An 11,574-nucleotide genomic window follows, 5' to 3' on the forward strand; every position below is an offset into this window, starting at 1 on the left:
GGTCTTGGAAAGCCGTAACTAGGGGGTGGCAAGGTGGGGCCCCACTAGGGGCGCAGGCCGGGAGGCACAAAATTGGTTAAAAAATATGTCCATAAATATGTCTATAAATAAAAATATTGATTATTGCCTCATAAGAAAAGGTTTTAAATAGAGGGTGAATTTAATGGGGGGGGGGTTGGAGGAGAGGTGGAAAGAAGAGCTAATTTGTCAGTGGCTAGGGGGCACAATCTGGACATTTCTGCCAGGGGCGCAAGATCACCTAGCTACGGCTCTGAGGTCTTGACCCAATGAGGTAGTTGCAAGGACTGAGGGTCCCTGCCTCCCCACCACTCCCTAAGAATCTTCCTCCCCCAGATCCTTCCCAAGCAATCTCAGGCTTGTCTTGTCTCTCTTTGCTCTGCCCTCTTCATTTCTCTGCGTGTTCTGGGAAACCAGTGGGGAGGTGAGCCGGTCACAGCAGGAGGGAGAGGGCTTCTTCAGCAGCCTGCCCCCATTCCTCTCCAGCCTCCACTTCTGATTCTGATTCTGGACTGCCTTCTGCCATAGCCTCTTCCTGCTCACTAAACCCTGTTGCCTCTTCAGTTTCTGACATCTCCCAGTCCGCCCCCTCTTCTCCCTCTGACCACTCATCATCATCCCACCATGGCTCTGAGCTTTCTTCCCATGGGGGTTCCTTTGGGCGCTCCCCAGCTGTTGGCACCTCCTACCAGTCCTCTGCATCCAGACAGTCCATGACACCCCTGATAATCAACTTGTGGCTACTGATATAAAGATATGGTATGTGCCATTTATAAATATGCTGCACAGCAATTTTATGTATATTTGGTACTAGGAGCTGCTGTGCCTAACACAGATAGGATGCGATACTGCAAAAAAGGTATTGTAATTACTGAAAAGACAAGGGTTAAGGAAAAGTTGAGGGCTGACAATAGGACCTGGGGGGCACTGGTGGCAGTGAAGATACAGCCAGAGAAATGGTGCTGATAAAGAAGCAGAGCAGGTTATAAAGATGTTACCTTGCCTTGTTTTAGGATAGCATATCCCACCTCCCCCCTGGGGCCGCTCCACATCATACATTTAAGATCTATGGTTTTTTTCAAAGAATTATAGGAACTGTAGTTTAAGGGTGCTGGGAATTGTGTCTCTGTAATGGGGGAAAATAAAGGACGTGGGTGGCATTGTGGTCTAAATCACTGAGCCTAGGGCTTGCAGATCAGAAGGTTCAAATCCCCACGATGGTGTGAGCTCCCGTTGCTGGGTCCCAGCTCCTGCCAACCTAGCAGTTCGAAAGCACGTCAAAGTGCAAGTAGATAAATAGGTACCGCTCTGGTGGGAAGGCCAGAAGCAGTTTAGTCATGCTGGCCACATGACCCGGAAAAACGGTTTGCGGACAAATGTCGGCTCCCTGGGCCTGTAAAGCAAGATGAGCACGAGCACCGCAACCCCAGAGTCGTTCGCAACTGGACTTAACTGTCAGGGTCCTTTACCTTTACTTTATTTTTTTAATGAGGGAAATTACAGCTCTCAAGATTCTTTGCGGGAAGCCATGTGCTTTAAATGTAACATTCCGTTACCTAAGGGGCCTTCCTGTTCTGTCTAGACGGAAAGAGGGAGTCAGAAGCTAGTTGCAGATTTGCTGCGGAACGGCGGCAGTTAGTTGTTCTCCTATAATCTGAACGTTCTTCGGAACTCTGCAGGGATTTCATTTATTAAGCCAGTGTACAATGTTAAAACTGATCTGCACGTGACGTGGGACATTTAGGCTTGCCAAAGAATATTTTCTCGCCCGTCTTTCAAATTCCTCGTTGGCTCGGTCCCTTAATAACTCGCCAGAAGGCACCAATTGGCCGCCTGCGCGTTTTGAGCGCGCAAAACGGAACAGGCAGAGCGCGCGCTGATTGGTGGTGGGCGGCGAAGGCCAGCTCGCGCAAGGGGAGGGGAGCGGAGCGGAGCGGAGAGAGGGAGACTCGGAGTCGAACGCTCATTGTTTAGATTTAGCTCCCGCCAGGGACAGAGTCGGGAAGGCGGATTGGCGGAGGGAGAAGTGGGCGTGGCCGCGCGCGAGGAGTAGGCGGGGGAGCCGAGGCGCGAAGCTCTGGGGTTGGCTGCAGCGTCTCCGATCGCCGCGCGGGGATTGGTGGCTCCACCGTTCCGTCGTTAAGCCGGCGGCGCGCGGGGAGTGGGCTTTCGGCGTTTGGGCTTGAGAGGGAGAAGGAGAAGGAAGCAGGCAGGCAGGCAGGCAGGCAGGCGGGGGGAAAAGAAGAGATCTGTCATGGCGCGGGTGTCTGTCCTGGGAGTTTCGTTGCTGGAGAACCCGAGCCCCTTCGGCCACCCGCTCCGCTTCCAGGTGCAATTCGAGTGCGGGGAGGCGTTGCCTCACGGTGAGTACGGGAGGGGGGCGGGGGAGGAGAAGCTCCCGCGCCAGTAGCCTTGTTCCCCAACCGACCCTCAGTCCGAGCCAGGTTCCGTCGCACGAGGCGCCCGTCTGCAACCGACGCCCACGAGCCCCCACCCCTCCTCCCAGGATGGCAGGGCTGTGTGCCCCCCCCCTCCACTCCCGGGGCTTCCGCTATGGCTTTATTTTGTCAGCCTGAACACGGCTCTCCACACAGGGGCTGCTACGTGGGCGCTACACCTTCTAACTACCTTTAAAAATAAAAATATAGCTTTCCCAACTTGGTGTCTTAAGTTTTTAGCCTACAGAAACTTAGCAGCTTAATTGGGGCGAGGCTGCTCTTGAGATGGGGTGTGTGTGTGTGTGTGTGTATATATATATGCATACACACACACTTCAAAATGTCACCGGATGTGGGGTGTCCTTCTGGCCATTCTGCTGAGTGAGGCCTTGGCCCCTGCCAGGAAGCCCCACCCGGCAATAATGTTGGTCTGGGCAAAGAGGCAGTGTGGGGTGGGGATTTGGGCTGAGGAGACCATGGTTCAAATCCTTACTCAGCCAGGCATCTCCCTGGGTGACCTTGAGCTTGGCATCTAACCTACATCACAGGGTTTTTAGAAGTGGGGGGGGGGGGACCTATGCATGTCTCATTTAGCTCCTTGGGGTAAAGGTAGGATTTAAATGAAATAAAATAGCATTGGCTGTTTTGGGGTGGGAGCCCTAGTGCAGGCCTTGTCCTGATCTCAATGCCAGCAGCTCTGTGGGGGCAAGGTGTAGCTGCTTGATGGGATCAGCAGAGAGCTCCAGAATGAATGCCCATATTCTTTCCCTCCAAATAAACCATAGGCTCCTTATTTGTTCCTATAGGAAGAGTTTCTTGAATGCTATAGTAGGAACGCAGCTAGTCATTAACCATGTGCATCTCCCAGGCTTACTACTGGCTAACAGCTATGCCTTCCCGGGCATTCATTGGCAGTCAGTAACATGGAAAACTAGGAATTGTACTCTATAGTGTTGGTAACTTATCTGAGTTCTTTCAATTTCAGCTGAATGTTTGTTGTTATCAATTTCTTATGGTGTTTAATTATTCTTCACTAGATACTGCAGCGGTCTAATGCAAAATTATGAAGGCTGGTCTGTTAAGTCAAATGGGGCAGTGGCCCACTAAACTCAGCCTGCCCTCAGCTAACCCCCACCTGCCACTTGCATCCTATCCAGGAAGTGGCACTGTTTATCATCTTGCTTCTCCTTAATCTGTTACCATTTCTGTACTCAACAAGGATGAACATGGGGGCAAAAGTAGAATAAGTTGACTTCCTGTCATTGGCTCTGGCCCTATCAACTGTTCTTCTGAGAGAATGCCAAAGTATTATGTGGTACCATTCTGCCTACCCCTTGGGACCATACCAGTCTCTTCCCCTACTATTGTGGATTCTGGATTGTTAAATTGAAAATCACCGCGTTCCTTATTTCTACTCCTTGGTGATCTTCCACTACATTGGATTGTGTGAAGCAAGTTTGACTTGGTTCAGGACTCCTTTGATGGAAAGTTGCTGCTTCTGTCCCCGGGTAGGAGTGGGCTAAAAATGTCATTGTGTGGGACATTGTGAGAAATCTGGCTTTCTAAATGGTTGTTCTCTTGAAGGTTTACAAGGTGTGTCATTTCCTTAACCTTAAATTTAGGCTACTGGTTTTCTTATGAGCAGCAGGCACAAGTGCAAATCAAGAGCTTCCGAAATTATGGCCCTCTCCACAGAGAAAATTTGTAAGTCAGGCTTTTAAAATAGAGTAGCTTATCATGCAGACAGGTTTCTCTTCTGCATAAACTTGGAGAATAGCATGCAAAAAAGGGAACACTGCCATAAAATATAGGTGAACAACCAAGGAAAAAAGTATAAAATACTCAGCCGTGACAATCCCTAAAACGAGGTGAATGTGTAGTAAAGATATAACCCAAACTTAACTAAACACAACTCCAAAAAATGGGGTGAGGGCCCCTAAACAACTAAGTGGAATTAGACAAAAATATATGCAACTCAAATGAAAACCCTAACGAGATGCCGGCTCTTCCTCGTTTCACTGGATAAGAGTCTGTTTCCTCAGAGGGAAATTAATTATAGAAACTACAGAAAGCTACAAAAGTCAAACCAAAAGAATAAAGAGCAGTAGGGGGAGAATCCTCCCAAACTATTTCATGTTAGTTGAACTCAGGTTAGCTAACCTAAACAATTCTGATAACAAAACTCATTACTTTGAAAAAACGAAGCCGCACGGGCTCCTGTGACAAGATGCTACAAAAACCATGAAATTTGGTATTGGGTGCATAGTTTAGTATTCTGGGAGTTGCAGTTTTTGTTAAAAGAACTGAATGTCTAGCCTTACAGCTGGAAAAGATATATTTGAAAGTGATTGGGCAGTGCTTGGTGAAGCTTCAGAAGTTGCAAGCAGGGAGTCAGCTGAGCAGAGCAGGATTGGCAGAGGGGCATGTTTTAATGTCAGGGCTATGGTTTTGCCATCGCTTTTTTAAAATAAAGCATATGGCCTTCACATACATTATTAAGACCAGACTTCTCTTAACAGTGTTGAGATTGGGGAGAACTGGAGGTACAGAAAATCACAGTGAGATCCTTTACTTTGGGGCAAGATGTGTATGGCCTTTCCAACTTAGGAGCAGCTGCAAGTTTTCTAAATTTAATAACCTCTGTGTGGACAGATGCCAAAAAAGCGCTACCTGCAAAGTAGTAAAGTTCATAGAAGGCACATGAGAGTGAGCTGCAGCATAGGATCAACTTCCTATTTCAGATTCTAATCTCCTGTTAAGAGAAGTTCTTTCTTAGCAAAAAGCCAGGACAGCAAAGAGGGATTTCTGGTGAGCAAATGGGGATACTTTTGCACATTCCTCACAGCTCCTTATAGTTTCTTGTTGCTCCTGATGATTGCTCCGTTTGCTAACATCCCTTTTGACTTGCATTGTTTTTGGCACAAAAATGTGGAACAGTGGACTTCATTTATTCATGACCTCACATCATTGGATACAAGTTCTTGTTAATTAGCATTACTGTTCCATGTGAGAGAACTACTAGCATTCATAGCTGCACCAGTGGTCTATCATGGCAGATTGTGCACAATATTTTCTGACTTTTGACTAATGAAATAATCCATAAATGTTCAAGACAGACATAATAGCTAACTGGAAGTCACAGCAAATTTTGCATAGCAGATTCTTCACCCATGGTGGGAGCCTTTGCAGTTTGCTCCTCCCCTATGCAGGAAAGCTATCTTGCTTTTCTAAAGAAAAAGAATTTAAAACTCTATTTGTATATTTGCATTTAATTGCATCTGCACCTCTTCTTTAAAAAAAGGAAACTGTGTTAAAAAAAAACAAACTTTTTACTAAACTGCTCCAAGGATTGTGGTGAGGAATCTTGATGAGATTATGAGTGATGCCCACTGCTGGCTTATATGGCAGATTTGCAGACCTTGACCTGGAGGGAGGGAGAGAGAGGCATCTACTGAACACTGTGAGCGTGCTTCCAGATTGAGCCCATTGCTTTGCAAACATTACATCAATCTTCACCCAAAATTTCCCCATCATTGTTTAACAATATGAACTGTGGATATGAAAATGTTTTTTTGAGACACTGGAAAACAATAGAGGTTATTCAACCCTGCTCTTGAACTGGTGTGCACATTCTCCAAACACTGGTGCTAATGGTTTATTTCAATGTATTGGCTTTCTGAAGATGAAGGGAAATTTCCCTCAATCCGTCTAGGATTCTGGTGCCCACACTCTTGCCAACTGCATCCCTGTTGCTTTTACCTTTCAGATTTGGAGTGGAAGATCATCTATGTGGGCTCTGCAGAGAGTGAGGAATATGACCAAGTTCTTGACTCAGTGCTGGTGGGACCTGTTCCAGCTGGGAGGCATATGTTTGTGTTTGAAGTAAGTTTAGATCTATCTCTTGGAGAAGGATAGGAAAGATAAGCCTAAGGCTCCAGTCTCTAGATTTTTCTCTTCCGATTCATTGGAAAGGGACCTCCTGTTTCATTTTTAAGCTTTTTTATTTTCATTTTCCCTAATAGAGAAATGATTGTTACCTGGAGAAAATGAATTGCTGATGATGATATAAACAAATAAATGTGTTAATATCAAAGTCTCAAATCCTTTTTGCTCAGAAGAAAAATAAATGTGGCTCTTTGACCTGTGCTGATAACATTGCTGTAGTAATTACAGGGCACTGCTGCATTCTGGGGTGGTACAACTCTTAACAACATAGTTAGCCAGTGCTTTCAGGATAGTAATTCTTGTTAGAACACTAAACTAAGATGGAGGCTGATTAAATTAGTGGCCCAGTTCACTGGCTTTGGAACTGCAACTGCATTGCTTACTTCAATTTGTGTTGAAGTATAACTCCATCTTTGGCCTTTCTACCATCTGTAGTCCAGCTTTCTTTCTCCGCAATAATTTTACAATCATGGTGAACTGACATGAGGATAATTACCTGAATCTTTTGCTTGGTTTTCTGAGACTACATATTTTTGTTGCTTGTCTTTGTTGTGGCACAGCACCGAGAGAAATAAAAAAAAAAAAAGCTTTGATTATGAACTCCAGTCTGTTGGCATTTCATCTATAACTGTATCACTTTGTTCCAGCAACATAAGCCCATTCCTGGCTATATACACCTCAATGGATCTTGAATGAGGACTCTGTAGTATTCTCATTCAAGATTGGACCAGACAGACCTAGGTTCAAATCTCCACTCAGCCTAGAAACTGAGTGGGTAATTTAAAGTTTTAATATTCTTCAAGAATTGCAATGAGGATGAAATGGAAAAGCCTCAAGCATGCTGTCCTGAGTTTTCTTTTAAAGACAGGCAGGATGAAAATGTCACTTACCTTGTTTTGCTGTTTTCTCTGCAGGCCAATGCCCCCAACCCTGATCTAATCCCTGAAAGTGATGCTGTGGGAGTTACAGTAATACTTATCACTTGTACCTATCTGGGCCAAGAATTCATCCGCATTGGATACTATGTCAACAATGAATATATGGATCCTGAGTTAAGGGAGAACCCACCCGTCAAGCCAGACTTCTCCCAGGTGAGACACTGATCTGATAAAAGCAGCTTGTCCATCTTCTTGGCCTTCATGAAGGCCATGTCCTTGCCTTGGGAATTTGGATTGGGGACCCTTAACAGAATGCAAAGCAAGGCAAGTGAGGGGTGTGGCTTGGGGAGAATCCAGATAGAGAGACCTGGAGGGTTGTATTTGTCCTCCAGCCTGGTGGTTCCCATTTCTTTTGGGGAGTACAAAATCCTTACAAGGCCAGAGTAGTAACCTTTGAGACACAGTCACTTTGCAGTGTTGGAAAATGCTATGCAGGGGGAGGGTAGATGTTATTTGCGATGACAATATGAAGTAGAAAGTTATACAATGAGTTCAGCTCAGTATTAATTTATTGCCTGCATTCTGAATAAGATAGTGCATTTTGAGCAGAAAGCTGTGGAGTGGGCAGCCCTTGTGATATAGAATGGAGCTTTGATTTTTTCCCAGGAGTTATAGCACAACTTAAATACACTTTTGTAGAATAGAGTAGTGATAAAGGCCTGCTACAGCTGCATTCAGATAAAACCTTGTTTGTAATTGCATCTTCATCATATTATGTGCTGATTGATGTGGCTGCAGTGGAGTAGTTTGAGGGAGCTTTAAATCTCAAAGAGAAGATTAATATGTTTAGTGAGGTACCTACTTAGCTCTGTGAGTTGAGGGGACATTGATGATTCCCTCCTGGGAAGGTTTGTGCTCTGACAAAGGGCTTCAAAGCACTGAAAGAAAATTGGGGTTACTGAGTCACAGCAGCAGATTTTATTTATTTATTTAAAAAAAATATTTTCAATGCAAAATTACAACAAAAATTACAAACATAAAATCCAAAAAAAGAAAAAAAAACACCTACAAAGAAAACCATGCCATCATAATAATCTTTACGTACATATACACATATTGACTTCCTTCCTCTGTTTTGAGACCTCAAAATTTTTAATCTTTCTGAATTGTTGTGTCTAATGTAAATTATCTCTGTTTATACCTTTTGCACCGTTTTTCAGTTTCTTTAACCCTGCAAAACCTCATTTGTTACTTACCAATATACTTACTACAGAACAAATTTTTTTCATATATTCTTTAACACAATCCCATTCTTTTGCTAATTTTTGGTCTGATTGTCCTCTTAAGAATGCTGTCACAGCAGCAGATTTTAAGAGCCTATGGACTATAGAGTTTGGTTCAAGTCTTGTTTGCCATTTTGAAACCCAGTGTGCAAGGTAAGTAGGTGCCCTGTACATGTCAAAAAGTAAGAAAGATTACCAATGTGAAATAGAATTGGAAGGATTACACCCAGATATAAATTTTCTCTCTATGTTGTCACAAAATATAATAGTGTTAACTTTTAAAACCATTTTTTACTTCTGTTACCCCTCTCCTTTCTTGATATTGCTGCAGGAATTGAGTAGCTGTCAGCCGAGAAAGTTGATCCAATCATAAACCTATGTAACTTTGACCCCTGTTTTTCTTACTTCCAGCTGCAGAGGAATATCCTGGCATCGAACCCCAGAGTCACCCGTTTCCACATCAATTGGGATGGTCCTAGAGACCAGATGGACAATATTGAAAATGTAGACCCAGAACCTGATAGCTTCCTGCCTCCTAGCTGTGCCTACATCAAAGGGTTGGTCCATTCCATGGGTCTGCAACCAGAGAATTCCATGGACTGTATGTGATCCAAACACAATAATGTTGAGGACCCTGCGTAGTGAAGAGCAGCTGACAAGTTTTTGTGGGAGATGTAGGAGGGATTTGGGATAATGAAGCAACTCATATGTCTATGGAGATTGACAATTGAGAGTCCTTTTTGTGTTGGGGTTTGTAACAGATCTACAGGTCTGTTCTGTCATAGTATTTCTTCATTGATACTTGGATCCTCCTGCCACCGACCCTTGACAGGCACCTAGTCTAGCTGCATAAACAAGAACCCTGTGTTTCCCTCCTTTGTTCCAGGTCTCCAGAAGGCTGAGCAATGGGAGCTTCCTTGTTATTTTGTGCACCCATTTCCTGGGAATCTAGCATATGGGTGCCTTCTTTTCAGGACAGTTTTCTGTTTCAACACAGCTAAGTCTTGATGAGTTGCTGCTGGCAGAATAGCTAGCAATTGCAGACAGGTCTTGATGCCTCTCAGGAGTTGATAAGCCTGTCCCAATTTTACAATCTATGCTTAGTAAAAGGTGATGGATGATGAGATTTAAGCTGTACAATTTACCTATTTGCACAAGGGTCCCAGCACTGCTTTTGAGAGCTCCCTCTTTTAGCTTGCACCAGTTGGCCTTCTATCTACCACTGACCCAAAATCTGCCCAAGGCCACAGTGAGCAGGAATTGCATCAACTCCTTTAGGCAGTGGCTAAGTTTACAAATCCCTCCACAGAGGAAACATGCCTTTCTTCAAAAGGCCTGCACTTCTTCTTTTTCTGACCTGCCTCCAGTCCCACACCCTCCTTTTCTGTTATTACCTGCCCTGATACTTGATCTCTCTATTTCTCTCCCTGGTATTTTAGAGATGAACACAGCATATAGGTGTTTAAAACATTTTTGCATTGTATGTCTGACCAATAAAACTTTTTGGAATAAACTATTTTGTGAATTCTTAAGTGGTATCTAGTTGGTTCAATACAGAGAGAACCTTATTAAAGCTTTTACTGTGAGGGAATACTCATTTTGGCGAGGTTAAAAAAGACGTAGGTAGAATTTGCTTCCTTAAAGCAGGAGTGGCAAAATATAGTTGTGTGCAGTGTTAAAGATCTGTAAGATTTAGGATCTCTTCCAACTCTATAATTCTGAGGGTCATCTAGTCCAACCTACTGCAATACACAAAGTGATGCCTCCTAAATCTGTCTTGGGGATTTCCCTGACCCTCTAGACCAGAATTAGGGAGGGTGCAGGGCACAACAGTTGTTGTGCAAGTGTAAATCTTTATGCTGATGGAAAGAGCAAGTTGGATACCACCCCAATGATGGTCACGACCAGATTACTATTTTCAGCCTTCAGCTAATATAGTGTCATCGGTTAGTGTCATTTTTTTATTTTGTAAAATAACTTGTGGTAGGTTTAGATCAGATATAATGCCAAACCATGTTCTAGTGTGTGAGTGAGTCCTCCGTGCCCAAGGAGACTCAAACCAATGCCCCAGGAAAATAGAAAAACAGTTAAACAGTAATATAACATGTAAAAGACAGTAATGCAAAGATGACAAAAGTATCACTCCAGGGGGAAAGCGCCAGAATAAAATGCTCAATCAAATGCTTTAATGGCATACTTAAATATAAGCAAAACACTACAGTGTCCTGCCCTGGACCACCACTAGATCTTTCCTCATAAAGTACCTGCTACAAAGCACCCCTTTCAAATGGCTTGAAATATGAGTAGCCATTGAACTGCAGAGATTCTCTTGTGTGTCAAGTGAAACATGCCCAGTGTTCCCAAATTCCAGATCAGTGTAATTGGCTTACCTCAAATCAATGGATTATCAAGTAGACTGAAGTTGGAATTTTTAGGGTTGGTTGACTCATTTTAACTGATTTAAATACATTCATTTTTCACTGCTGAAAGGTTTTCAACCTGATCATTATTCAGCATGTATATGTTTGTGGCAGTGTGGTTAAAAGTAGCTTGTGAACCAGTGGTGCTGCACCAATACTATGAAGTTTAATAACAGTTATTTTTCTCCTTTTTTTGGCACCGCTACAGTTGTGGCAATTGGTGGAAACATCTTAGTCACGCTGCTTTCTGCAGGCAGTTGCATAAGCAATAATTATTCACGGATCAAAACTTAGCTGAAAACAAATGTGTGAGCTGGGGTGCTTAGGTTAGAAGAATGAGACTGATCCTTGAAGAATCTCTGTGTAAACACTCTGGGCCATAGACATTCCAGGATATTCCCGGAGGACACTTCACTTGCCCCAAGCCATTCTTGTAAAGCTGGCTGCACTTTGTTTATTAAACACCTTTTACATGTGTGTTCATGTGATTTACAACATATCTTTAAAGTTGGAAAAAGGTGTGTGTGTGAAATGTTGATAACCAGAACCTTGAACATGGTCCAGCGGCAGGTAGACTGCCAGTACAAATCCT

At 43.8% G+C, this 11,574-nt stretch overlaps 1 protein-coding gene across 1 annotated transcript; it reads left to right on the forward strand.

Annotated features, from left to right (window-relative positions):
• The first annotated feature begins 2,212 nt into the window (after positions 1-2,212).
• ASF1B (anti-silencing function 1B histone chaperone) lies at positions 2,213-10,078 on the forward strand. Its single transcript, XM_033139698.1, has 4 exons — positions 2,213-2,381; positions 6,223-6,338; positions 7,316-7,492; positions 8,974-10,078. The coding sequence occupies exons 1-4, from the start codon at positions 2,273-2,275 to the stop codon at positions 9,169-9,171; spliced, it is 600 nt and encodes a 199-aa protein (XP_032995589.1). The 5' UTR covers positions 2,213-2,272; the 3' UTR covers positions 9,172-10,078.
• Positions 10,079-11,574: the final 1,496 nt, after the last annotated feature.

Source organism: Lacerta agilis, chromosome 2, assembly GCF_009819535.1.
Source record: "Lacerta agilis isolate rLacAgi1 chromosome 2, rLacAgi1.pri, whole genome shotgun sequence".
Taxonomy (NCBI): domain Eukaryota; kingdom Metazoa; phylum Chordata; class Lepidosauria; order Squamata; family Lacertidae; genus Lacerta; species Lacerta agilis.